A 26,131-nucleotide genomic window follows, 5' to 3' on the forward strand; every position below is an offset into this window, starting at 1 on the left:
ACAATTCAAGTTGGTTGCTCATCATACGGAGGATCATCATCGTTGACCCTGCGAAAGGAAGTAGAGCATGCCAAGAACCATCCCAATCCACAAGAGCCCATACAAGAGCATACCCGGTTGTGGCGACCCCTTAACATCATCTCTTAAGAGCAGCTGAGACATGGCAGGCGATGACGCTACATAACCCGACCAACTAGAGTTGACATCACATATTGGGCGATCTGCTTAATGTCTGGAGACAACATCAATCAAAACCAACATTCACACGTTCAAACGACACGATAATATTTGCGAATTTTTTTGTTCTTCTTCTTGGGGCGAAGCTGAAGCACTCAATGAGTCTCTCCTGATGCAGTGATCACGTAATTCATGACGGTAGCAAGCAAATAACAACATAGCTTCGTCTGCTTAACAGCGTATCTTTTCCCCGATCGTCTGTCGCATTGCATATGTGAAAGTTGCCATTTTCCCAGTAAAGAAGACCAAATGACAAGCCCATCCCTGACGCCCAGTCAATGACCATGACAAAACGCATCTCTCCCCATAACCCGTCGAATCAAACCTGGACATTACTATGCCCGGGACATGACACCCCAGGCGCGGATGATGTTGTCAGTGTAACCAGCGAACAGAGTCTGGCCATCAGCGGACCAAGCCAGCGACACACACTCGGGCTCACGGCTCTTCTTGCCGACCGAGGGGAACTCGGGCTTGAGCTCATCAACCTTGCTCTTCTTCTCGAGGTCGAAGATGATGATGCTGCTAGCGGTGGCAGCGCAGAGCCAGTAGCGGTTGGGGGAGAAGACGAGAGCGTGGATCTCGTCGCCGGCGTTGAGCGAGTACAAGTGCTTGGACTCGTTAAGATCCCAAAGCATGGTGGTACCGTCCTTGCCACCGGAGGCACACAGAGAACCATCGGGGGAGATGGTGACGGTGTTGATGTAGCCGGTGTGGCCGATGTGGTCGGTCTGCAGCTTGCAGGTGGAGAGTTCCCAGACCTTAAAGAAGCACAAGTTAGCGAAGTTGCTACAAGGTACTCGTTCTTGAAGCTTCATGAAAATTGAAAGTGGTGGGTTTGATCAGGGCAATGGTGAAAGATTGTCTCATGGCAAGCCGAAGCAAGCTCTGAAGTAGCAAATACATTTTGCAAAACATCATGTCAAAAAAGATGTGGGTGGCGTGTGTGGTGACAGGCGGAGAGGAGCGCAAACGTACCTTGACAAGCTTGTCCCAGCTGGAGGAGACGATGACCGGGTTCTGGGGGTTGGGGAGAAGCGGACGCAAGAAACCCACTCGGTGTGGCCCTTGTCGGTGATGGTGTACTTGCAGTCACCGAGGGTGTTCCACAGCTTGATGGTGCGGTCGCGCGAACCAGAGACGATCTGGCGGTTGTCGGCCGAGAAAGAGACGGAGAGAACGTCGTTGGTATGGCCAACAAATCGGCGGGTGGTGGTGCCAGTAGCGAGCTCCCAGAGACGGAGGGTCTTGTCCCAAGAGGCGGACAGAGCGTAAGCACCATCGGAAGAGATAACCTGTAAACCGCAAAAATGTCCCGTCAGCTCTGCAATCCCAGCCAAGAATTCCCCAATGTTTCCAAGCCCTTCCAATGGCACACCTTAGTGTCACCCATTGACGGCGGAGAGCAGAATTTTTAACGTACACAGTCGGAGACGATGTGAGAGTGACCGTGGAGAGATCGCTTGGGGTAACCGTATTGCGACTCGTCACGGGTGAGGTTCCAGATGATCAGAGTCTTGTCGCGCGAGGCAGACAGGAGCATGTTGGGGCTGTTCAGAGAGTGTGCCAGTTAGCTTCAGCTCATTCTTTCCTCGTCGTGACTGGCACTTTTTTCGGGTAGGGTTTCGTACTTCTCCATGGAGGTAGCCAGGCTGGTGACCCAGCCATTCTATACAGGCAGAGTGGTTAGCATGATCGTCCCACACAGCATTGCCCGCGATGCAGTCCAGTCGAGTCCCCAAGGCGCAGGAGCCGGAGCAAGCTGCCGCATCGCATCGTGGGAATTTTGTGGCATCGTCAACTTACGTGGCCCTCGAGGGTACCCTTGAGAATCAGCTGCTCAGCCATGGTCACTTCTGCTGCAAGTCTGGTCGAGAATTGGGGACCTGAGATTGGGGAGGGGGTGAGAGAGAAGAAGGGTGGAAGTGAAGTGAGTAAATAGACTTCTTTTTCTTCGCTGGGCTTGAGCCGAACTTGTTCCTTTGCTCGATACCCTCTGCAAGTTGGCTTTGCTATTGCAGCAGCTGCCAAAAAACGGGAAAATTTGTGTGGGATGCACAATGATTCGGTTAGGGTCAAGGAAATCCACTTAGCGGCCGGAATCTTGCAGGGGTTTTTGCTATCGGTTATCAGCCTCGCGGGGCTGCAGCCAATCAACGCGGGGCTGGTGCGCACCTTCGATACGGGGGAGCTCTTTAATCGCTAGCAGGCCTACAGCCGACTGCCTGCCCACTACGCAGAGACAGCATGTACTGAGCAGTACTGAGCATGTTTCAATCTCCATTCTAATTGGAAGCTACTCGCCCGCCCACTTTATTCACGTAGGTAGCTTACACTATCAGATTACGGACCTAGGGTTGGGATGGGATATCGATCGCATTCGTTCGAGAATTGAATCGACTTACATAAATCCATCTTCAGCTTGATACTATTTTGCATCACATACCGTTCGTTTTCCTCTTCTTCTTCCTCTCCGGCACCATTCACATGCATTGGGGTCATCATTGCGCGGTGCGTCCAAGTTTGTCGATTCAGTCTTGTCACCCGCTTGCATTCGGCAGCTAGCTGTTTGTCAAATTTGGTAACAGCTCCTCTGCATCGCCAAATTAAAATTGCTCTATCTAGCTATGATGCTAGCTCTATACAGTGCTGGTGAGGGGGTATCTCCAAGGGAAAAATCATGATGTATCCTTTACTCCAATGCCATGCTTGCGCCAAACGATGCGATGCCTGTCCCCAATCATACAACCAAGCGCCAGCCAGATCGTCCAAACCCTTTGCCCCAATGCAAAGTGGTCATTCGTTCGCACCTCTTCAACTCCTCGGGATTCGCCCGAGCCACCAAGCTAGTTCTTCTTCGCCCGAGATTCCTATGCATCACACGCAACATTAGCCCCTGCTTGTCAAGGTGTCAAGCGGACCTCTGCTTCTGCTGCTCACTTTTGCCACCTCTCTGCGCATAAAGGGTGCATTGTAGTCCACCACGATGCTGTGGTCTGCAACCTCTTGCGTCCCCGTCCCTGCAACGCCTGCTGGGAAAAAGGCTTTCATAGTCGCCTCCCAGTTGTCATGGCGGACCTTGCTGAGCTTATGTCGCTTGGCCTTTTCTGCCATTTCCTTGTGAATGCTTTGCTTGGAGGCTCGTTCCATGTGTCGCAATGCCTCCTCGCTCTTTCGTGCCTCGGCTGCTGCCTGCAACCGCTTCTTCTCTGGGTCAGGTTCCTTTTCTTCAGCTTCCGTGTATCGGTACGTGTGCTTCGGTGGGAAACTAGGCAGTGTCTGGGGAATCCAGCGCTTCTCCTGTCTTTCTTCGTCACCATCAAGCTCAGCTCCCAGAAACTCTGTCGAGCGGATCTTGAAGTAATCGGTCTCCTTCGACGTGGGCGTAGGATCGTAGAACTGCGCATTCTGTTTATCCTTCTTCTTTTTAAGAACCGGATTCACAAGATGCGGTTGCAGATAGGACATGCCAAGATTGTGCCCGCGTAAAACCTTCTCGAAATCTGTCGGCATGGGATCATGCCTTCGCGATGCTTCGGCATATAATTTGAGATCTGCGATGAAACCCGTCAAGTCTAGATGCATGTAGCGTTAGTACCGCTTGGGACCCATCAGTTGCATGGTAGCACGTACAAGTCTCGGCGTTATTCGCGAAACTCTCCAAGGCCTCGGGGGTGGCCGCGTCGAAACCCACATGCTCCAAGGCAAGTGCAATCGATCTTCGCAGTCCATCGCGTCCCATGCTATCGGCATTGGGTCGCTCATCCAATTCGTGCTGCAGCGCATAGCCAGACATGTCCGAATAGCCTGCGGTAGGCCTTGGTGTCGGAGTCGGGGTGGGAGTGGGCTTGACGATTGTCGTGCGCTGTCGCTTGCTCAAGGGTTCATCGAGGCTGCTGTCGGAATCGATCGAGGAACGGCGCTTTTCCGGGCGCGTTGCAGATGCCATGTTTGCTGTATTGTTGGCGAAAAGATGGCTCCGTAGATTCCGATTTGGACGTGGGCGCGTTGACGACGCGAGGGTGAATCAAGGGCGCTGGTCGCGAAGTCGGTTGACGATTTTCTGAACAACAAGCAAAGCTTCGACTGCTGGAGAAACGATGGATGCGATGACAAGCGATGGGTACCAATCGCGGTACGCTAAGCCGATAAGGAACAGGGACGACCCACTCTGGGTTGACTTGGCCGATCTGATTGACCGAGGCTGGACGACTCAAGTGCTTGGGTTCGACCACGCGGGTAGGAAGGAGTAACATCAATCAATGGATGGTTTCGTGATTGACAAGCACAGCCAAATGCTTCTTATTTTGACTGCTGGGAAGGCTGGGTGCCAGAAGCATATATGATGATGTTTGGCTACCCCAGACATTCACAGTAGGTTGGCAGCTGGGTAAGGGTTAGTGAGATGGATCTCTCTGCCAGTTTGGCGTTTGAAGGAAAAGTCGGTTCTAGCTTCCCTTGGTGGCTGACTTAGGCACTATGACTTTCAATAGAAGCCCCTTGTCAGCTTCATAACAGACACATCTGTACATTCTTTTCCCAATTCAATAAACAACACTCACATAGATTTCCTTGTTCTATCTAGATCCGTTTTCTTTTGACATTCTCCTTCACCGCGGTGGTTCTAGCTTATAATACATTCATTTAAGGTCAGAATTTAGTATCAGTGGCAGGCACTCTCATATCCCTTCGTTTCACCTCTGCCAGTGACAGCAAAACTGCCCGCGACCATGGGCTCCCATCACGGCGCCGAACCTGTGGCCAAGCTGAAAATCACAGAGCCACTCAGCACCTTCCCCGCGGAGATCCTCCAACACGCAACATCCCTAGTCCAGCTAGACCTCTCCGGCACGGGGCTGTCCTCCCTCCCCGATGACTTCGCCCAGCTCACCTCGCTCAAAGTCCTCTTCCTGTCCACCTGCAACTTCACCGTGTTTCCCGCCGTGCTCGCGCAATGCCCGGCCCTCGAGATGGTCGCGTTCCGCGGCAACGGCATGCGCAGCGTGCCCGAGGACGCGCTCCCGCCGCAGCTGCGCTGGCTGATCCTGACGGGCAACGAGCTCGAGGCCCTCCCGCGCAGCATCGGCAAGTGCGGGCGCCTGCAGAAGTGCATGCTGTCCGGCAACCGGCTCACGGGCCTCCCGGAGGAGATGAGGAACTGCACCAAGCTGGGCCTGCTGCGGCTGAGCGCGAACCGGATCCGGCAGCTGCCCGGCTGGCTATACGAGATGCCGGAGCTGGCATTCCTGTCAATTGCCGGGAACCCATGTACGGATGGCGATCTGGCTGACTCCGAAGCGTCTCAGGTTGTAGATAAGGGCGACAAGGAGGAAGAGGAGGGGCTTCTTAAGATCCCTTGGTCTTCACTAAGCGTGCACTCTCTGCTGGGAGAAGGCGCTTCAGGAATCATCTCCAAGGGCACCTTCACGCGCCCGAACGGCACGGCCCAGGACGCAGCAGTCAAGATCTTCAAGGGCTCCGTCACCAGCGACGGCACACCCCTGGACGAGATGCGCGCCTGCATGCGCGCAGCGTGCCACCCCAACCTGATCGACACCCAGGGGAGAATCATCGACCACCCAGACGGTCCCGACAAGAAGGGTCTCGTAATGGAGCTGATCCCGCCCACCTACCGGACTCTGGGTCTGCCCCCGTCCCTGGAAAGCTGTACGCGCGATTGTTTCGAGCCGGGGACATCCGTCACCATGGCCCAGGGCGTCGGCATCCTACACGGCATCGCATCGGCCGCCCGCCACCTGCACGCCAAGGGTGTCGCGCACGGCGACATGTACGCCCACAACATCCTGTACGACGAGGCCGGGCACGCGATCCTCGGCGACCTCGGCGCCGCGTCCATCTACACGGCCTCGGCGGCCGAACGCCGGGCCCACGAACGCCTCGAGGTCCTCGCCCTCGCGCACCTGATCGAGGACATCTGGACGCTGGTGAAGCCGAACGTCTCATTCGTCGCGGCCGAGCTGAGCGCGGCAGTGCTTCTGGAGCGATTGCATAAGCGTTGCGCGGTGAAGGAAGTTTCCACCCGGCCTGGCCTCGAGGACATCGTGACTGAGTTGGGCAAAATCCGCGAACTGGTGGAGGGGCGAGACGGTGGGGCGATGGTCGTATTTGGGGAACTGCCAAACTGATATAGACTAGACTGCTAGATACTTGATGATTGATACCGGATTATAGAACGGTTATAAGTCGCACTGATTAGACATTTCCATAGATAGACAGAGGTCTCGGGCAGGTTTCGGGTTAGATCGGTATACAAGAGCAGAACGTTCGAACAGGTAGAAAGGATACTCGGGATAGACAGCAGACAAGTACAAGAATAGAATGCTCTGCTACCTACAACATTATGAATACCCAAGTGACTTTTTCTATCCAACCGGGAGAGGCCTTTTAGATCCCCAAACATGATCCAAACCGCGAGGCGAGACGCACCTTGTCCCCGTCTAAGTTTCCTTTTTCTGAACCCGCGAGACCGGCGCCCCCGAGAGCCTTCTGAACCGACTCCCGTTCCTTAACCCGTTGATAATACGCCTCCAACTTGATGAAACCCGCAAGCGGGTCGGCACCTCCTCTCTGTTTGACCTCATGGAGGACCGGCCAGAACGCGAAGTCGGCGAGGGTCATGGAGGGCGCAGCAATGAACTCTGACTCCGCCGCGTACGTCTCCCAAACTTGCAAGTGCTTCTGTAAAGCCGCACCACTGCTGCCACTGCGGACACGGCGTATCTTGGGAAGCAAATCCAAAGCTTTCTGGAACCTCGTAAACACAGCAGGCCCGGGGTTGCCGCATCCTTGTCGCTGGGTCATGTATAGCATGATGGCCAAATCACCCTGGACCGTCGACTTGGCCTCGTCGTTATCGACCAGTTTGATTTCCTTGTCGTCCCCTACTTCTTCCTCATCTCCATCCGCCTCCTTCATCATCCCGACACCATTATCCTTCACCGCTGAGACTGGCGCCAGGCTCCCCTTGGCATATCCAACACCATACTCGGCCAACATGACCTGCACCCGCCAATTCGCCACCCCATCGCTCGACGTAAACAGCCGAGGCGACGTCGAAAGATTCAGCACGTCGAACCCGGCCCCATAGTGCGCCTCCCAGTCGAACTCGGACGACTGGTTCTCGCGCCCAAACGCCTGGATCATCCGAACGGCCTCGGGCCCCGCCCCGTTGGCGACTTTGTGAGCTTCCTCGCGGCCCTTGCCCGTGGCGCCCTGGCCCCAGATGTGCGCGCCCTCGCGGTCCAGGAAGGTCCCTATCTTCCGGAACGTCAGCGAGATGCGGGCGCCGCCGAACGCGAGCTCGGCGGGCGTCTTCTCCCGGTCCAGGCGCTTGTCCTGCCGGATGGCGTGCAGCCAGCGCATGTTGGTCTGCAGGCCCATCTGGCACATTGAGTTGTGCGGTAGCTGGGCGCTCTGCTTTGTGCGTTTCGTGCCGCCGCTGCCGCCGTTCGCAACCGTTGGTTCTGGAGGTCCCTTTGATTCATCTGTTACCGTGGTCGTCTCTTTAGCCTCCTTGGGCGGACGCTTGGTCCGGAAGACCATCTGTCGCTCGGCGCCCAGGCTGACGTTGACGATGTAGCTGTCCTTGGCAATGTCCAACGTCTTGTCGCTGTGCTCGGATATGTAGTCATTGCCACCGCGGTAGAGCTGTATCAGGGCGTGGTTGAGCGGATGTCCAACCTTTTTCTCGACGACGTCCTTGATCTGCTTCACCGTCGAGGTCCATGGAAGCAGGGGCGGCGACTCGTCGGCAGGGTGGCGGTAGATCGGGATATCGCCCTCCTTGCCCACTTCGCCTTGAACGGCAACCAGCCTGGGTACCTCGCCTCCTTGGTGCGACATTCGTAACCATTGGACTTCGTCTCTCAGCTTATCGAAGATGCCCGCGACCAAGTCGTCAGGGAGGACGTTGTAGTGGATTCGAGTGTCTCTTTCGCCATAAGGATCGCTTACACTGGATTCAGTGTTATGATCGCTTACACTGGATTCAGTGTTATGATGTAATCTTTTCTCCGCAGCAGTTTCTTCGACAGCCGGGTTTCCCTGGTTTGGAAAGTCCTTCATGGCGTGCGATGAGCTTTGAGTGCCTGTGTCTGTAGGTGAAGTTTTGGACTCATCCTCCACCCCTTCCGTCTTGTCCTCCGTTCGTGGTGGAGCCCTTTTCGAACTCTTCTGATCCTTGTTTCGGGCTTTACCTGTCTTGAACCCGTTCGTGCTCTTTGCGCTTCCCATAGTCAAGGAGGACATGGCATCCTCTAGAGTCATCTCGCTTGTCCGACTGCGGGCGGCTTGGGGCCGTGTTTTACCCCGCATCTCGGGCTCGTCTGCACCGATTGTCTTCAGCTTTTTCTCAGCTTTCGCGCCCGGAGATAATCGAGATGCGGCTGCAGAAGGTCCTCTTGGAGGGCTTGAGTGGGCTTCGCTCTTCTCAGCCGGAAGCACGTCGTCTATGGACGCGTTTGCGAAGGATGAGAGCTCGGAAGCCGGAGCCGGCGCAGGTGTTCGGGGAATCCTTAGGGTCTCCTTCGACTCCTTTTTCTCTTTCGGTTTCAGCTTCTCGACTACTTCCTCGGCGGAGATGACTTCGCAACCCGTAGTTTTCACGATTTGCTTCAGCGCGTTGGCATGCCGCATGCTGCTTCGACGCCCGCAGCAGTCTTCCACAATCGTGATATCCAGGCCGTGACTCGCGGCGTCCATGGCAGAGGCCTGGATGCCGATGTTGGTCATGGTCCCGCACACGAAGATCTCGGTGACGAACTTCATCCTCAGCCGCTGCAGCAGTTCCTCGGATCTAAAGGCGGAATAGTGCGACTTGACAAAAGACAGGTCCTTCTTTTCTAATATTTCCTTCAACGCACCAGGAAGTTCAGCGCCGGATGTGCCTCTGCGGACGCAGGCCGGGCGGTTCTGCCCCCCTGCAGTGAGGAAAGCCTCAGGGCACTCGGAGGAAGGCTGATCGTGCGGGTTCGCTTGTGGGCGACGTCCCCTAGCTACCGCCCGCCGCCCTCCTATCATGGGGGCATCCGACGTCGAGATGGACTCATCTTCCGGGTCCCTGCTCTCTTCGTACACGCTCCGGACCCAGATGATATCGCCGTAGGGCCTGAAGGCCTTGACCAGGTCCAAGATGTGCGCCGTCAGGTTATGGGGCAGCGTCACGGGCAAGGCCCCGTCGGGTGACAAAAAGTCATTCTGGGCATCGACAATCACCAAAGCCTTCCTGGTGGTTAGCTTTGGGAAGAGAGCCGGGTCAAGGTTCAACATGGCTCTGCTCTTGGGCCGACAGACGAATAAAAAGATTTCGTATACGATTTAGCTTCGTTGTGAGACAGGGGCTTATGCAGACATCAGAGTCCCAATGGCGGCAGAGGGTCTCAGCGATACAAGGGTAGAGAATAGCTTCAAGGCATAGTACATGTGTACCCTTTTTCTGTCTCTTGCTCTCTCTATGTTTGATAGGTCATCAGCAACAGCCAAGTACGCATTTTGGTAGACATCTAAATACTCTAGCCTCCAGGCAATAAACAGGTCCGTACCCCAGCGCTACAGGATAGGAGCATGTGGGATATTTTGAAGCCTTTTAATTATTAATAAGGTTAAGGCTTAGAAGGGTCGCATTTCCACTGATTGACTGAGTAGCGTAGTGAAGCGGGGCTAATTAGCACTAATCAAGCCCTGGAGCAAACGGATTTGACGATTGACTGGAGGGTAGCAGTGAAGTAAAAAATAAATAAATAGGAAGGCTGGTTCGTTGGCAGTTCAAACCATCAGTCAATCAATTGACCAGCGCTGATCATTGGAAGTCGGTGATCGAAATAGGGATACCAGTGCCAGGGGACGGGCAGGAAAACAAAGAAAAGAAGACGAAAGAGGAGGAAAATGAGACATTCAATAGGTTGCCGTCCCAAAGAATACCGTCGCTTCCTACCCACGAGCCACGCATCGTCGCCCAAAATAAAAATGGTGTCAGGCGGCTAGGCTGGGATCTGATTCCTTCGTCGGGTCCGATGATACATACAGTGCGTGTTGAATACTACCGGTCCACAAGCTGCATGTCTGTACTTGTAGTTGTTGTGACACTGCCTAATGGTTTCTTGCAGCATCATAGATCTGAAACTGTCACCTTGCCTTGCCTTATGTGTGCTATTGCTTAAATGCTCTTCTTAGACTGATCCATATTTGCTGTCGAGAACACCTTCATTGGGCAGAAATACCAAGTTACCAGGTAAGTAAAATATCGACTTGAAATTGTGAGACCCTGGGGTCCAGTCCCATTTGCTTTTCCCTCCCGAGAATCGCTTGTTGCCGTGGGGGGCTTCGTTGCTCGGAGGATCCACCGACCGCAACAGAAAACCTGCGTGGTATCAGGAATGCCAGATTTCCTCGCTTCTAGGGCAGTATTATACTTGTACTACTCCTGGCCACGAGAGATATGGTTGGTTATGCAACATAGGGTTGTGTCACCATGCCATCGAGGTAATCCGCCGCGCGTAGCCTTGGAACCGCTGATTCCTCCGAAGAGGGGGGCATGTTGTTTGTGCACGGCAACCTACGAAATCGCAAGTCTTATTGGGCAGGGATTGCGGGAACAATGAGAATAGATCAACGTGCAACGAAACTGTCACGCTGAAGGGTTTCGACGGTTTTTGGTCGTGATATGATTCTTAGACCGCCAAATAAATGCCCTTCCTCGCGCGGCTTTTCTTCTATTTCGGCAATTAAGGGTAGGGGCCAGGTCAAGGTCTCCTATCTGACCACCATCATGATCAATAGAATCCAAAGTACGTGTGATATCTGCTAACCTTCAAGCAATGATTGGGTTGGAACTGAGGCCCCAGGACCACGGTCTCGAACCACTACTAACATACCGTCCGCCACATCTCTCTCTCTCACGTTCAGGCGTGGCCCCATGCATAAACCCCTCCCTAGCCCGAGCCTCCCATCCCCTATCCCTCACCAGCTCCGCCCCGCCTCTCCCTCTCGCCCAGCGCCTCCTCCACGCTCATCTCCACCCCGAATCCGGGCACCTCCTGCCGCTGCACGTGCAGCCAGCCCTTCCAGCTCGCCACGACGTCGGCCACCAGCCGCTTCTGCTTCTCCCCGCCGCCTCCGCCCGTGCCCGTGCCCGTGGTGGTGCCGCCGACCACCACGGAGCCCCACCAGGCCCGGTTCCGGCTCGCGTGCGGCGCGTAGAGCATGTACTCGCGCGCCGCGGCCAGCGAGGCCTGGACCTGGGCCTGGTTCGCGCTGCGGGCTGGGCGGTAGACGTATAGGTGCTTCAGGTCGCTTTTCGTGGCTGGATACGGGTTTGGCGTCGCGGCGTTGGGAGGGCCGGAGACAGGGGCAGTGGGAGCTCTTGATGAGTCGGAGACGAGACGGGTGACGTCGAAGCGGTGGTCTGCGTCGACGATGGTGACGGCGTAGTTGTGCGGTGCTGCTATCAAGGTGGATACTAGGTGGTATAGGAAAGGGAGGTAGCGCCCCGAGAGTGATAGTAAAGGGGCGGAAAGGTTTGGGAGACTTGGTGATGTCGTGCTATCAATGTCGCTAGAGATGGGATGGGAATAGGAGTGTTGAGACTCTGAGGATGATTGGGAGTAGTGCCAGGCAGCGTAGAGCTGCGGAAGTGGTTTATTAGCTAGAGAACGTCAGCAAATGCAAAACATCCATTACTACATCATACTTTGAAGTCCAGCTAGAGGAGTTGACTGATGAAATCGCGATGTGAGTGAAGTGAATAATGCTGTAAGAGGGGCATTGATGCTATGATGTGGCGATAAGATAAGAGGTGAAGCGAAACGATGATTGAAGCCATTCCTCAGCAACATCTTCATCTCACACTCCGAGAACAGACTAGATAATTCGAGCAATGATGTGATACACTGGAAACATACCTGCTCTAAACTCTCTTCTTCCACCTCATCTAATATCCTCGCACCCTCCCGCCTCGCTGCCGCGGGGTCCATCGTCCAAGCTTCTTTGTTGCCCGGCAAAACGACAGGCGACCTTGTCTCGAAACAGTCTTCACCCCTATTCCTGGAGGTTTTACAACCGTCGTCACTGTCACCTAGTTCTTCTCAGAATAAGGGAAGCTATCTGGCAGCTTGAGACAACACTGCTCGTTGTTTCCCGCAATCCCTAGGGTGTGGACGCAAAAGAAGATCAAGATGACACCACCGTGCCGCACCTTCACGTCAGCGACGCTCGAGTCGGAGATCCAGACAGACGACACTGGTAGGAAGCGGAAACTGGACCGCGGTCAGAAGGATATCGACTTGTCGCAATGTGTGCTCATGGGTATGCTGCAATACGAATGCAAGATTGACGAGCCTGAGAAACGCAACAGTCCGGTGCTGTGTTGGCCCGTGCAGAGGTGGTTCAGGAGGTAAGTTGATCAGTCATTTTCGAACTATCGCCCTTTTTCATGTGATGCTTGGGTTCCTGTTGCTATGTTACCATTTCACTTTTATTTGGTGGTTGATTGGAGGATCAACGACGGGGGTTGGCATTCCATCCTAGATAGAACCGACTTGTTGGGCCCCACACACATTCTCCAAGAACGAAGACAAGGAACTCAGAGCAACCCAGAGTCCAGGAAAACATTCGCAATGAATTGAACTAACGCGTCGACTTACTAGGTGTCAAGACAAAAAGGGTAGCTTCATGGTCGAGACTACGGATTGGGAGAAACGCAGTCAGAGCGACGAGGCAACGGCATGATATATCCATCAACTTCGGGTGACACAGCAGCAGACTCGCTATCATGTCCAGGTAAACCCAGGGTATCAAGCGTGACGATAGCCTAACTGATTCTTAGAAGAAGGCTCGGGTCCGTGATGTTGAGTTGCTGGCGCCTACGTCTAGCTACGCCGGGAAGGCGCCAACAAGTCTCCTGTAAAATACACTACGAATATTCGAAGCTGCTTTCTCATCTCGTGGCAGCAACCCCCTAATAAGCATGAATAGATATACATGACGTGAAAGGAATATTCATATGTGCAATGCGTGTTCTTGGATCGCTACGGAACAACTTGTGGGAGACAGTTATAAAATTGTAGAATCGTAAGTATATATAGAGCTTGGGAGCGTAGCCAGGCATAATATACCAGAACTGAACCTCAGACTGGTCAGTCGGATCATACTCAGCTCAATCTTCGGACGTACAGGACGAGGCTACAGGATCAGCAAACACAATATCAAGACGGTCAAAACAAGTCCGGCTCAACAGCCTCTTGGGTCATAAATCGTCCACCCCTTCAATCAAATGCCAGATATATCCAATGCAAGTACACCCTGGGGACATCATTTCACTCGGACAGCCAGGGTGGGTATAGACCCATGAAGTGTTGAGAGAAGCCTTCTTGAATCTGTATCATCAGGCTCACGGGTACCGGATCCAAGGGACGTAACACTTATGTTGGCGAAACGTGAATGTCTATCGTTCCTCATGGTAGTTTCTCCACAGCTCCCAACATCTGCCCTCTCACCCCTATACCCCATGTCACAGCATAGCACGGAGATCTTCGAATAATGCTCAATCAATTCTGAATTTCCGGAAGTTCGTATGGTACAGGTTGGTTGAGCGATCGAAAAAGCAAAGCATTGAAGCCCACCGCGGTCTATGCACTTGTCTCCAACCAAACACAAAGGGGATCAGCGGATGATGATATCTCTTGGCCGCCCATCTTGTAAGATTCCTCCCACGCTCCGTCGCTTATCGGAAAACTTAGTTGCCCTGCTTGGCGGCGCGGTCCTTCTCGAGTTGGCTGTAGAAAGCATCGCGGGCGTTGGTGCGGGGCATGTGGAAGCCGTGCCTATGTCAGCGGTTAGAGGAATGTTCGAAGGGGCCTCGTAGGTTTCGCATATGGCTCGGAACCCGAGGGACGCAGGGAGCGAAAGTATGACTCAATCGAGAGAGGAGTAATCGTACCAGAAGACGGAACCCATGGCGGTGCCGAGACCTGTGGTTGATGTCAGTAATTGTTGCGCCAAATGGCAAATGTCGAGTCGAGTCGAGATTCGCGGAGAAGAAAACAGGGCGGCGGTGGGTGCCTGAGGTGACATACCGAGGGCAATGCTCAGGTCAAAGACGAGACCTCGTCGGAGCATCTGTGAATCAACGTCAGCCGTCTCCTGGACTTCGGGAGGGTCGCATAAGACCAATTGGGGCCGGACGACATACACCGGTGATGGGCTTGATGGGGGCCATTGCGACTAAAGTTGTAGAGGGGAGATTTGGTGGTGTTGCCGAGGTCGTTGTCTGTATGTGACGTACAATTTGCAAAGGGAAGTTATTCGCGCTGGAAATCGAACGACCATTCATCAATTGATTGGAGCTCGAGAACCGAGCTACTGGATCGATCCCTAAGCTGCCGAGCGTCAGGTCACGTGGTGCTGGTGGGCAGAAGGATTCCAAGAATCAATTCAATTTGCGGGCAAAGTCCACCCGGCCAATTATCGGCGTGGTAAGCTCCGACCGCCCGACCCTCTGCTGCAGGTGGCATTGGTGGCATTGGATCCCTGCCGGGCCTAGCCAAAGTAGATTTTAGAAGCGAAGGGTATCAATTCTCGCCAGCAGCCCTCGATTCAGTGATTCGTTGGAAGGAGTGGACTTCACAACGGGAGACTCTACCGTCTTGCAGTCATGAGCCTTCCATTGCCGGCCAGGCGGCTGGTCCAGACCGGTACATATGATCCTTCACCTCTAGTTACGTCGGTGCTTGAGCAATTGGTGTACTAACCGCACATTCCACGACGACAGCCCGGTCTGCAGCAACGTCGAGCCCTTCGCTGCATCTTCGCTACCTCCAACCATACACCCAAAAGCGCCATGCCTCGTGGAATCCCTTCAGCTGGGGCAAGAGCTCGAAGCCCAAGCAGGACCCGCTCTCCGCCGAGATCCAACGCCGCGAGAACGAACAGAAGCTCTTCAAGCGCATGTCGGAGCGCACCGGTGGTGACTCCATCTTCGAGGAGGAGATCCAGGAATCCGAGCGCCGCACCGCCACCGAGGGGGCGCCACCAAGGCCGGCATGGCCGGCTACGAGCTGTCCGACGTGAAGGAGCACAAGATGCGCGCCCTCGACCCGGACCCACGCTGGCGGGTCCGCTGGCAGCGCCGCCAGGTCATGCAGATGGTGCGCAACGGCAAGAAGCTGACCAAGGAGCAGAAGATCAAGCTGGCCGAGAAGGACCTGGCCTACCAGAGCGAGAACATGGAGACCTCGTCCAAGAAGCTCGTGCACCTGGCCCGCCAGATCGCCGGCAAGCCCATCGACGAGGCCATCACCCAGATGCGCTACACCAAGAAGAAGACGGGCAAGATGTTGGTCTACTACCTCGAGGAGGCCCGAGACCAGGCCATTGTGAGCCGCGGCATGGGCTTGGGCAAGGTCAATGGCCAGACCTTCGCCGAGCCCAAGCAGATCCAGACCAAGGATGGCAAGTGGATGGAGGTCAGCGACCCGACGCAGTTGTACGTCGACCAAGCGTGGGTTGGCAAGGGCCCTTGGCGCGGATACCGCATTCAGTACCATGCTCGTGGACGTTCCAGTGCCATGTGGCACCCCTCAACACGTAAGTTACAATACTCGTAATTGTATTCCATTAGGTATGAACCGTCACTAACTCGCTATATAGACATCAACTTCGTCTTGAAGGAGGAGAAGACACGGATACGCCAGCATCAGGAACGGGTTGATAAGCAAGCCAAGGCTAAGCCCTGGGTGCACCTGCCCAACCGGCCAGTGACGTCGCAAAGGCAGCACTACTCCTGGTAAACTGTTATGTATGAGCAGAAGGTGTCGACAGATGGCCCATGTATTGTACATAGATGTAAAAACGAAAGCAATACGGTGTAATACTATGATCACGACCAAACCCAAACATGACCTTGTCCTTCATGCTTATGCTTCAAAAGAAGTGTTCACCATCAACCCCTTTTCACCTAACAGGGACATATGCACGCGCATCAGCCTCCCTTCCCCGGAGACGCAATTTTATTGCTGAGTGGGTTGGTTTCACCGGCCAAGGGGCTTGCAAACCACATCAATGAAATCATGAAAATTGGCAATGGATGTCTTGATGGGATGCGAGGTATCGGTATAGGAAGATATGCAATAGCCAGTAGCGAGAGGTAGAGGCAAATGTCATCGCACAGACAGCGAGTTTATGAACAAGGATCAATTTCTCTATACAGTGAGAAGCCTATGCTATTTATGCTATGCCTACACGTGAGTCAAGTCATTCCTTTAATCGTGCTCCGGAATACTAGCCAGAGTAACGATACATACAGGCATGCTGTGCTATCGGAAAGGGGCCGGGTCGTAGCGATTATGCCGATTCTCATCGCCCGCGCAGCTCGCGCTCACACTGCGTGCATGGCGCCGCCGCTGTCGCGCGGGTAGTTCTGGCGAGGCGGCGATGGGCGGGAAGACGTTGGTATTGGTTGTCGGCTGCAAGGTGGACGGTCCAGCAGCAGCAGTGGCAATGGAAGGCTCCGGTGCCCCTTTGTGTACAGCAGCCCCCGGCGTAGTGGATATCTTGTGAATAATCTCGGTCTCTAGTTTTCGGGTGAGCCGCATGAGCCGCAGAGCAATGGCGTCCAAGAGCTTCCGATCCAGCAGCTCGGTGTGCATCTCAAAGACGATCTCGGGACAGGTGCTGGCAAACGTCTCGACAATCATGCGTACTATGTTCCGCGAGGTGGTCCAGCGGCCGTAGTCGCCAGACCATTCGACAAAGGCCGATTGCAGCTGGCTGATGGTTTGACCGGCTTCACCGGGACCCCAGGCGAGCTCCACGTTCTGGAGCAGGTCTTTGGCGGCGTTGTAGGCGCTGTTCATGACCCAGCTATGATCCAGACAGAGTTTGCTGGTGAGCCGGTAGACGCGGGCGAGGGAGATGATCTGCGAGAGCGTGGTACGGCCGTCGGATGCGGAAAGGCCCAACGGGCGAACATGTGTGTGGGTGTGCGTGTACAGGATGCTGACATAGTTGCCGACAGTCTTGACGTCCGGGCCGGGCGGCAGAGTGTGTTCTGTGAGGCCAGGATTGGCGATAAACATGTCTTTGAAGTATGTCGACGTGGTCAGCAGATCTGCATGGACGAAGAACGTGTGTTCGATCTCGGCTTCCTTGACGTTCAAAGCAATGACAGGCTCAGGAGTACTGTTGCTCTCGACTTGGTCAGTCTAATCTGGAGGAAGATCCACATAGAAAATAGGACTTACGAGAGCTTGTTCATGGGCATGACAATATCCGTTGGATGGTTGGTCAGAGGAAACCATACCAGAGTGCGGTCCGGCGGCTTCAAGGTGTCTTCGCTGTCACCGGACTCGGCGGGATCGTCGAGATTCCCAGGAACGGGGGCTCCTCGTCCTTGATGTCCTTGATCGGGGTAACAGTGACAGTGGTTTCGCGGGTGCCAACAGTGTCGCCAGTAGTATCGCCAGTGGTATCGCCAGTGGTATCGCCAGTGGTATCGCCAGTGGTATCGCCAGTGGTATCGCCAGTGGTATCGCCAGTGGTATCGCCAGTGGTATCGCCAGTGGTATCGCCAGTGGTATCGCCAGTGGTATCGCCAGTGGTATCGCCAGTGGTATCGCCAGCAGTCTCGCTAGCAATCTCGCCAGCAATCTCGCCAGCAGAGGTCTCACCAGCAGAGGTCTCGCCCTCTGATTCGGGATACTCTACATGCTCTGTAGTAGCCATGATGGTGTATTGAATGTGGTAAGTGATCTTCCCAAGTGATGGGGAGCTTGATCTTAGAAAAGTGACCATCTTTGCGGTTTTGAAGCGTTTGGACAATGTAAAGCAACTGCAGCCCCGATACAGCTTCCTTCCTACAGATTGTGCAACAGAAGAAGCAGGTTCGATGCTTCGTAGAGAAGCTGCAAAGCATCCATCATTGACATTGACGGAAGCCGTTCGTCCATCCCAACCTTATCTGTTAGCGACACATAGCTGCTGCCCTTTGAGCATATTTGGCTTTCATCGTTCTGGAAATGCAGTGCAAGCACAGCTACCTTTGCACGGCAAGCACAAAAGTTGGTAGCTTCATCCATCGATGGGTTCGTGTCTCTCCTTCCCGGGAGCAAATAGCTGCAGCGAGCGCTGGTGTTTGGTGTTCTGCGGAATGGTTCAGAACTGACCCAGGCTCAACGCAAGTAGCAAGTGCCGGCGGTCACCAGCGCTTGCCCGACGCCTCGCGGGGATACCATTGTCGCTACCAAAGTCGCCGGCGTCAGTCCTAGTAGCCAAATGGTGCGATCGATTCATCAAGAACTGAGATTGAGTAGATGGTCATAGCATGTGTATGTCATCTTGTAGGCAGTCCAGTAGAGTAAATCAGAATTGGCCGTTCATATGACTTTGTTTCAGAATGGGAGGTTATGGAATAAACATTAATCACATGGCAGGCAATTAACGGGGTAGCTATCATAGCTGGGTGAAATGGGATTTACATGCTAGTACGGGGCAATCGACAGCCCAGGCAAACAAGATGCTGTTTTGGCCCCGTGATAATCGCATCGAACATTGACGCGGATTATCGAAATTGGATGTTGTTCCTGACCAGGCCATATGGCACGGAGGCAGCCTCCTTGAGTCCTTGCCCCCAGGAAGCCCCCGAGGAAGCCCCCCATGAACAGCCCATGATACTTATTACCTATTGGCTGTTGTCGATTGAGTCCAGGCCATCTCCATGATGCAACTCCATCTCCATGCGGTACGTATTCGGGATGTTTAAATCGCGATTCATGCGTTCTGCAGCATTCTGTAGCGCTGGGTAGCGCTTGAACCCATCGTTCATTTAAGCTTAGCGGCTTGAGGTGGACTTCAGTGGCCTCGAGTGGCCTCAAGCGAGCTCAAGTGGCCTCGGTGGGTCGACGGATGGCTGCCGGAAACAACCAGCACCAAGATTGCAGCAGCCCATTCTGCCCATAGCGCTCCGCGGGTACGCGAGATTTCTGACGAGATGACGAGGCGGCGTGGCCCCTGGGCCCTGGCTGCACTTTTTTTCGCCGCTAACTGCCCCAGCTTGTTGTGTTAGCCAGGGTACTTAATTTTACGGGACAAAGACGTGGTGCTGGTGCCCGGCGCCAGATCCAGTCTCCAGATGGCGGGCAAACAATGGATAAATAAATAGATTCTGGTTTGGCCCCGGGTTATGTTCAATGTTGTTTCTCTGTCTCTGCCGTCACATTCGTTCGTTTGGATCAACCACTATCTCTATAATCTAATCTCACCCACTGCTTCGGCACCTTACACTCGTTACCAACCTACGGTCTGATCCAAAATCCAACTTCACGATGCACTCCGTCCAAGCTCTGCTGGCTGCAGCACTTCTCGCCGCACCGATTGCGGCCAAAACCGACATTGGCGGATGTGTTTCTTCGGCGACTAAGAACCAATGGGGCGAGGCCAGCATGATCTGGTACGTGCCGGGAACCGGTGAGGTGTAAGTTATTATTACCTATAACTATTCAATGTTCCATGCGGCGCCCAGCCTTTTCATCGTGTTTATACTCTACCTGCATATTGACATTGCCCAACAGATGCGAGTTGCTGGACTGCGGTGGGGGCCGCGCTCCACCCAAGACCAATGTGCCTGGCTGTGGCAACTACAAGGGCACCGCCAAGTACTCTCCCACCTTCCTTCCCGGTTTCGGCCCGGACGCCGTTGCGGCTTCGTCTACCGCCTCACCTGCTGCCGCCTCAACTACCACAGCTGCTGAGGCCGGAAGCACGAGCAAGGCTGCCGGCACTACTATCCTGAGCGGTGTCCGCACCGAGACTGATGAGGTCCCCGGTACCACCATGTTGACTGGCACGCGTTCTGGCACCATTACCGCCGCGCCGACGGCTACGTCGACAGGCAGCGCAGAGACTGGAAAGACGACGGAAGCACCCTCAGACAGTCCCAAAGGCAGCGAATCCAAAGGTAGCGACTCTTCATCCTCTTCCTCGACGCCCACCACTGCGCCAACGGGTGCCGGTGTCGCCGCCTCGGCTGCTCCTTTCGGCATGATCGTGTGCCTGGCTGCCGCCATTGCTCTTTCTGATAACACCAAAAGTCCATAATGACCCCGACCCGCTGTGAATCGCACCACTCGGGGCGGGGTTCATAGTCAATACTATCAGATACCTGTGTACCTCAAGTTGCCCACGGGTGGCATGCCCTTATGCCAGTGATGATCAATCAAGTATATTTCAACAATGACGTGACATAAACTCTTTAGGTGCCCAGTGACACTCTACATCTCCCCATTGCCAGGATTCTCGAACGCTACGGCCATCGAGAAGTGAGCCAAGGTGGTAATAGCACAAAAACAAACCAATCAGATACAAGAACAAATCAAGACGACGATCTGCAGCTCGGAAATACGCGTCGTTTTGGAAATGCGTTTGGTTTGACATCTCGCCCACAATTCCTTTCAGCCAGTGCTGCATCACTTGGAGATGGAGTATTCAAGGCACCAGACAGAAGGTGAAGTTCGCCTACACAAAACGTTGCGCCATTGGTCGATAGGATTGGTCAAGTCTTGCGTCCGGAGGAGGTCCGGCGTTGATTGGGAGTGACGGAGTCATTTCTTGTTACCCTAGGTATGATGCTATCAAATGCGACTGAATAAGCATGTTCCGTTCCAGAGCATGGGTCAATGCAGATAAACACCGAATCTCTGGAGAAACAGGAAACTGGTTTTCTGTCCAAGAATCCCATATGGCTCAGGCCTACGGTGAGGAACCCGGCATGGTCTCGACTCGGTCGCTTGCCGCAGTCGAATGTTTTGCTCGAAGCTCATAGGTTCACCGACTCGTGAGTCTCGAAGCTGCATTGGCTAACCCACGATCAACCCTAACAAAGCCATTGGCCTACTGTTTCGAGTTTTGAGCTTTGCTCCCTGTCTCGAACCGTCCGATGTGTCCAGCCCAAAAATTCCATGTCGTGATGGCAAATTCCCTATGCTCGATGCCGATTGATATACCCTACTGCCACTCAAGACGGCCAAAGTAGATGGTACGGTCGCAGCGCAGTTGTGTTTCTCTTCCCATGCCTCAGCAAAACCACGGACACCTGCTTCGACCGCTCCGATGGACGCGTTTAGCATCGAGGCATTCACGCTGCTGGGGATCGGTCTGACGGTGGTTGCCTTACGGACATATATACGAGTCCACGCCATCGGCCCCAAGGGCCTCCAGAGCGATGACTACCTCATGTGGTTGGTCGCGGTCAGTCTCGCTATCGAATCCGCGGTCGCAGAGATATCTGGTGTCTGACTTCTGGGCAGTTCGCGTTCAGCATGGAGACCATGATAGCGTACATGGTCAACCACTACTGGCAAGGGTTAGCCAACAGTTCCATGACAGATGAATACCGCAGAATGCTGTCTCCCAGTGACCCGGAGTATAGGCTACGGTCAGCAACTCAGCATGCCTCTTGAACCTGCTAGATATCACCTCTCCCAGACTGACACAGCTAATAGCGTAAACGGCTCGAAGACGCACATCGTGGGTTGGTGTAGCTACACACTTGTTCTATGGGCTACCAAGGGCTCCATGTGCGCGTCAGTGACGACCTATCCTTGATCTTTTGATGATCTGAGGTCAAACGCGGCTGATCCTATCGCAGGTTCTACTTACGCCTCACGGACGGGTTGGAGCCTTTGGCGGGCCGAGTGCGCATTGGTTTCTATATTCTTGCCGCCACCTACGTTGCCGTCACTTCCAACATTCTCTTCGCCTGTGGTTTGCCCTTCGAGAAGAACTGGCAGATCTACCCGGACCCGGGGAACTCTTGCCAAACTACGGTGTCCATCAACAATTACATCGTCACGATGGTTTTGAACATCCTTACCGACATTTACTTGATGGCCATCCCCGTGCCGATGCTTCTCCACGCCCGTTTGAGGACCGTGAAGAAGCTCGGCCTCTGTCTCTTGTTCTCGGGCGGCATATTTGTGGGCACGGCTGCTATACTGCGATGTGTTCTCGCGTTGAAGGCAAGCCCGCCCGCCCGCCCGTTCCCCGACCTATGTTTGCCGACGTGCCGGCCTCTTGGATATATGACCTCGGAAGACTGACAATCTAGGCCTTCAGGATCCCAAAGACAATGCCGACATATCGGCCTCGTGGGCGGTTCGGGAGAGCTTCGTTGCCATCTTGGTAACCAACATGCCGGTGCTGTGGCCGTCGATCCTCAAGGCCACACAGTTTGTCCGCAGCACCCTTCTGCTCGGCTACGACGCGAACCGGACGGAGGACGGCGGCGGCGGCGGCTCGTCGCAGCGACCTCTCTACGAGCTCCGGACCAAGAAGGGCCGCCGGGTCCGCCGGTCGATGCACCACATCACGACGTCGGGCTTCAGCGAGTTCACCGGCGGCACCACTGCGACCACCCTGAGCCCGGGATCGCAGGACATACCTGGCAGTGGCGGAGGAGAGGAGCAGAAGAGGCCGCTCTGTCAGAGGGAAATCCGCGTTCATATCGCCGAGTGCATGCGGGTAGACGAGGCGGCGCCGGCGAGACTGAGGGTTTCGGAACGGGAGTATTACGCGCAGCCACTGAGCCAGGACTAGAGGATGGCGGGATGCAATTGCTTTAGAAGCAAGTATGGCATAGTGAGGCTATTGGATGGCTGCATGCTGCACTGAAATGTAAATCCGGCAGTAGAGCATAAGAGATACTCTTCTCTAAAACAAATTATGGACTGATAAATCGTATGCCCTCTCAGAATAGATAGTTCTCATGGAACATTTCGTATGATGTAGCAGTTGGGCTCTGGTATAGATATGGCTATAGTAAGCCATTTATCATCAACAACCAGTAAGGCGCGGTGACGGAGTGGTTAACGTGATTGACTCGAACTGGCGATATCAATTTCCTTCGGGAGCGCAGGTTCGAATCCTGCCCGCGTCGCATTACATTTTTGAGGTTTCCCCCTCTTTTTGCAGGTGAGACAGACAACTCGCTTTGGACGCAATGGTTCTTTGATCAAGTATTCATGATTCATTGGAGTCATGTTCTCTATGTAGGCCGAGTTGAATAGACAGAGCCTTTTCCTTGTTCAATGCAGTTTCTTCACATCCGTATCCCATCGGCTTTAAGACACCTGCAAAGACTGCTGTTGGTGGACACTGGACCCCAAGGCTTTTAGGCTTACTTGCAGCAGCAGCCAGTGAAAATGGGCAGCCGCCCAGGACCCGTCGTCAGATTGGTAACCTAGCTCTTCTTTTGCCCCGCCGAGATTAATCATTGGACCGGCAGACCGCGAGTGACTCTTTCGCCTTCCTCCTCCCCCTCTAACCTCCATCATTACAACTCCTCCGGGGTCCATCCATCACTGGACCCCTTCATGATCAATCTTGAATTGCCACTTCCTTCTGACCTAGCTTTGTTTGACCTTTTCCTTTTCATCCGGCGGGTTCCTATATCGTGGAAGCTTTCGGGTTTGTTAGTTTAGTCCGGTCGAGCATTTCTACTTCGTTACTTGGGTTGTTGCCTTCGGTACTGGAACGGTGACATCAGTCAACCAGCTCTTCACTTATCAGCGACGCCGATACGATCAACGCCATTGCTCCCCCCGGGGCATAACACCGCGATAGCCATCCTGCCCCCGAGGTCACCATGAACTCGAACTCTCTGAACTTGGGAGGAAAGTCCCTATCGGCATCGAGTCCTAGCTTCAACTATACCCCTTCACAGCCCGTCTCGGTACCATCCCCGAGCCACGAATCGAACTCCCGACGATCGGCATCGTCTACCCCTTCCGCCTCGACGCCTGTGCCGCGGAAAGGCCAGGCTGCGCGAAAGCAGCACAGAGAAAAGAGGAGGCCATTGAGAGATAGTCGCTTGGATGACGACGATGCGATGGCTGAACTTGTGAGCTCCGCCCCATCTTCTTACTATACGTAGCATCTTATCGATGGCAACGACCCATGCATCTTGTTTGCTCCTCAGTCCGGTCTAGAGAGTGTTAGCCAACAATACTGGCTGGCTTGCCGATCTGGAACATCCTACAATCTTGGTTTTCATGGCACAGTTGTCGTTGCGATCTGGTACTGCGGATGTCATGCGACCTTGTCACTGACCTTCCAACAGAGAGCAGTACGTAACGCATCGAGTCGACGAGGCCAGACGTCCATCACCCATCTACTCAATTTCACCACTCGGCCCTACCACGAACAGGGCTACGGGCATGGCCACGGCAGAGCCACTCGCCGCCATGCGACATGGGGCCCGGGCTCTGGCTACCACCCCGTCGATAAGGCCAAGTTTGTGCATGCCAACTACCGATTTGTAGTCTCGCCTAACAGCGACTATACTGCTCAAGCAAGCGATGCGAACAAGCATGTTGACTGGTCCGATGTGCTCCAAGTGCTGGCTTCCACCGAATCACAGTCAACCTCATGTCCCATCTGTCTCTCGGAACCGGTAGCGCCCCGCATGGCGCGATGCGGACACATCTTCTGCCTTCCGTGCCTGTTACGATTCATGAACTCGACAAGCGAAGACGAACCCAGCTCAAGGAAGGAGGCGCGATGGAAGAAGTGTCCCATTTGCGAAGACTCCTTCAAATTGGCCGAAACTCGGCCCGTTCGCTTCTATGCCGGTCAAGAAAACCCGCTGCCTCGGCCTGGGGAAGACGTCGTTTTACGCTTAATGATGAGAGAGACGGGCTCGACTTTGGCTTTACCCAGAGAAGGGGGGCCAGACGTGATGAATATTGGCGAGGATGTGCCATGGCATTTCGCAGCAAACGTTCTGGACTATGCCCACATCATGAAGGGAACCAACGACTACGTGGTGGAGCAGTATGATCGGGAGGTGGAGGACCTGCGCAGACAGGCGAGCGAAGACGAGCATCAATTCGGCACTGAAGATGGCGACTGGACGATAAAAGCAGTCCGTGCCATCACTACAGCGAAGGACAAGGTCAGGGAGCAAAACAACGAGGCTGGCAACGCGGATGCTACTGGCCCATTATCTCAGGGACTGCCGAAGATGCTGGCCAAGCAACCCGCTGCCGGGCCTACATTCTTCTTTTATACTGCCCCACCTCACCTATACTTGTCGCCTTTAGACATCCGCATTCTGAAGACCAAGTTTGGCGACTTCTCGAATTTCCCTTCAACACTGTTGCCGCAGGTGGAACACATATCTACCGGCCATGTAGTAGATGAGGCATTGCGGAAGCGAGCCAAGTATCTTGGTCACCTGCCGTATGGTTGCGTGGTTAACTTCCTCGAATGCGACTGGACTGATATAGTCCCACCCGAAGTTCTCGATACATTCTCGGGCGACCTGGAACGTCGCCGGAAGGCCCACCGAGACAAAGCCGCACAGGAAGAACGCGAACGGGTCCAGGCCGAGCGCCAAGAAGCAGCAGCCATCGGCCGCAGTGCTCGAAGACACTTCGACGAGTCTCATGTAGATGCCTTCGAGTCAGGCCCCGCGGTCAACATAGATGATTTCCAGCCTCTTGCGCCTGCGCCGGGCTCAACACCACCTAATCCACGGCTTGGATTTGATCAGTTAGCCGAGATGTCTACAAGCCCTTCCACATCTAAGACGGTATGGGGCACACGAGTTCTTGCTGCTTCGCCCAGTCTTGAGCCAGTTTCGGAAAATTCTGCGGATGACGGATGGCTGAAAGCAGAGCATCTTCTGGAGCAGGCTGACATCGACATGCAAATGGAGGCGTTTTCTTTGAACGAATCCGGTGCGGGTCCCAGCAATAGCGGTGCGGGCAGTGCTACCGCGGGCGGCGGCGGCGGTGCTGGGAAGAAGAAGAAGAAGCAGAAAATCACACTGATGTCCACCGGCGGTAGACGTGGAAATTAGACCAGATGCATAGAAAGCGATTTGAAA

At 54.3% G+C, this 26,131-nt stretch overlaps 13 protein-coding genes across 13 annotated transcripts; 6 read left to right on the forward strand and 7 right to left on the reverse strand.

The window, feature by feature from the left end:
* Positions 1 to 285: 285 nt before the first annotated feature.
* Positions 286 to 2,316, reverse strand: PG997_006436 (40S ribosomal protein RACK1). The gene is made up of 6 exons (XM_066810751.1): positions 2,044 to 2,316; positions 1,869 to 1,906; positions 1,661 to 1,787; positions 1,281 to 1,532; positions 1,216 to 1,257; positions 286 to 998 (listed from the first exon to the last, which is right to left on the reverse strand). The coding sequence occupies exons 1-6, from the start codon at positions 2,083 to 2,085 to the stop codon at positions 573 to 575; spliced, it is 927 nt and encodes a 308-aa protein (XP_066669674.1). The 5' UTR covers positions 2,086 to 2,316; the 3' UTR covers positions 286 to 572.
* An 810-nt stretch (positions 2,317 to 3,126) lies between these two features.
* PG997_006437 (uncharacterized protein) lies at positions 3,127 to 4,186 on the reverse strand (the record flags this gene model as incomplete). Its single annotated transcript, XM_066810752.1, has 2 exons — positions 3,127 to 3,812; positions 3,871 to 4,186. The coding sequence occupies 2 exons, from the start codon at positions 4,184 to 4,186 to the stop codon at positions 3,127 to 3,129; spliced, it is 1,002 nt and encodes a 333-aa protein (XP_066669675.1).
* Positions 4,187 to 4,967: 781 nt separating this feature from the next.
* On the forward strand, positions 4,968 to 6,383 carry PG997_006438 (outer arm dynein light chain 1; the record flags this gene model as incomplete). Its single annotated transcript, XM_066810753.1, has 1 exon — positions 4,968 to 6,383. One exon carries the CDS (start codon positions 4,968 to 4,970, stop codon positions 6,381 to 6,383), a length of 1,416 nt encoding a protein of 471 aa, XP_066669676.1.
* A 259-nt stretch (positions 6,384 to 6,642) lies between these two features.
* On the reverse strand, positions 6,643 to 9,525 carry PG997_006439 (uncharacterized protein; the record flags this gene model as incomplete). Its single annotated transcript, XM_066810754.1, has 1 exon — positions 6,643 to 9,525. The coding sequence occupies one exon, from the start codon at positions 9,523 to 9,525 to the stop codon at positions 6,643 to 6,645; it is 2,883 nt and encodes a 960-aa protein (XP_066669677.1).
* Positions 9,526 to 11,207: 1,682 nt separating this feature from the next.
* Positions 11,208 to 12,227, reverse strand: PG997_006440 (uncharacterized protein; the record flags this gene model as incomplete). The annotated part of the gene is made up of 2 exons (XM_066810755.1): positions 11,208 to 11,879; positions 12,156 to 12,227. The coding sequence occupies 2 exons, from the start codon at positions 12,225 to 12,227 to the stop codon at positions 11,208 to 11,210; spliced, it is 744 nt and encodes a 247-aa protein (XP_066669678.1).
* Positions 12,228 to 12,428: 201 nt separating this feature from the next.
* On the forward strand, positions 12,429 to 12,981 carry PG997_006441 (uncharacterized protein; the record flags this gene model as incomplete). Its single annotated transcript, XM_066810756.1, has 2 exons — positions 12,429 to 12,646; positions 12,900 to 12,981. The coding sequence occupies 2 exons, from the start codon at positions 12,429 to 12,431 to the stop codon at positions 12,979 to 12,981; spliced, it is 300 nt and encodes a 99-aa protein (XP_066669679.1).
* A 996-nt stretch (positions 12,982 to 13,977) lies between these two features.
* On the reverse strand, positions 13,978 to 14,481 carry PG997_006442 (uncharacterized protein). Its single transcript, XM_066810757.1, has 4 exons — positions 14,444 to 14,481; positions 14,328 to 14,370; positions 14,192 to 14,222; positions 13,978 to 14,075 (listed from the first exon to the last, which is right to left on the reverse strand). The coding sequence occupies exons 1-4, from the start codon at positions 14,468 to 14,470 to the stop codon at positions 13,988 to 13,990; spliced, it is 189 nt and encodes a 62-aa protein (XP_066669680.1). The 5' UTR covers positions 14,471 to 14,481; the 3' UTR covers positions 13,978 to 13,987.
* Positions 14,482 to 14,905: 424 nt separating this feature from the next.
* On the forward strand, positions 14,906 to 16,040 carry PG997_006443 (mitochondrial 54S ribosomal protein uL22m; the record flags this gene model as incomplete). The annotated part of the gene is made up of 4 exons (XM_066810758.1): positions 14,906 to 14,945; positions 15,023 to 15,217; positions 15,274 to 15,837; positions 15,901 to 16,040. The coding sequence occupies 4 exons, from the start codon at positions 14,906 to 14,908 to the stop codon at positions 16,038 to 16,040; spliced, it is 939 nt and encodes a 312-aa protein (XP_066669681.1).
* Positions 16,041 to 16,565: 525 nt separating this feature from the next.
* PG997_006444 (uncharacterized protein) lies at positions 16,566 to 17,512 on the reverse strand (the record flags this gene model as incomplete). Its single annotated transcript, XM_066810759.1, has 2 exons — positions 16,566 to 17,430; positions 17,493 to 17,512. 2 exons carry the CDS (start codon positions 17,510 to 17,512, stop codon positions 16,566 to 16,568), a joined length of 885 nt encoding a protein of 294 aa, XP_066669682.1.
* A 59-nt stretch (positions 17,513 to 17,571) lies between these two features.
* On the reverse strand, positions 17,572 to 17,973 carry PG997_006445 (uncharacterized protein; the record flags this gene model as incomplete). Its single annotated transcript, XM_066810760.1, has 1 exon — positions 17,572 to 17,973. The coding sequence occupies one exon, from the start codon at positions 17,971 to 17,973 to the stop codon at positions 17,572 to 17,574; it is 402 nt and encodes a 133-aa protein (XP_066669683.1).
* A 1,598-nt stretch (positions 17,974 to 19,571) lies between these two features.
* PG997_006446 (siderophore biosynthesis enzyme) lies at positions 19,572 to 20,343 on the forward strand (the record flags this gene model as incomplete). Its single annotated transcript, XM_066810761.1, has 2 exons — positions 19,572 to 19,720; positions 19,818 to 20,343. The coding sequence occupies 2 exons, from the start codon at positions 19,572 to 19,574 to the stop codon at positions 20,341 to 20,343; spliced, it is 675 nt and encodes a 224-aa protein (XP_066669684.1).
* A 1,011-nt stretch (positions 20,344 to 21,354) lies between these two features.
* Positions 21,355 to 22,839, forward strand: PG997_006447 (uncharacterized protein; the record flags this gene model as incomplete). Its single annotated transcript, XM_066810762.1, has 5 exons — positions 21,355 to 21,492; positions 21,552 to 21,679; positions 21,747 to 21,827; positions 21,893 to 22,296; positions 22,352 to 22,839. 5 exons carry the CDS (start codon positions 21,355 to 21,357, stop codon positions 22,837 to 22,839), a joined length of 1,239 nt encoding a protein of 412 aa, XP_066669685.1.
* Positions 22,840 to 23,887: 1,048 nt separating this feature from the next.
* PG997_006448 (uncharacterized protein) lies at positions 23,888 to 26,104 on the forward strand (the record flags this gene model as incomplete). The annotated part of the gene is made up of 2 exons (XM_066810763.1): positions 23,888 to 24,142; positions 24,362 to 26,104. 2 exons carry the CDS (start codon positions 23,888 to 23,890, stop codon positions 26,102 to 26,104), a joined length of 1,998 nt encoding a protein of 665 aa, XP_066669686.1.
* Between the last annotated feature and the right edge of the window lie 27 nt (positions 26,105 to 26,131).

Source organism: Apiospora hydei (assembly GCF_038363865.1).
Source record: "Apiospora hydei strain CBS 114990 chromosome Unknown utg000005l_segment0_segment0, whole genome shotgun sequence".
Classification (NCBI taxonomy): domain Eukaryota; kingdom Fungi; phylum Ascomycota; class Sordariomycetes; order Amphisphaeriales; family Apiosporaceae; genus Apiospora; species Apiospora hydei.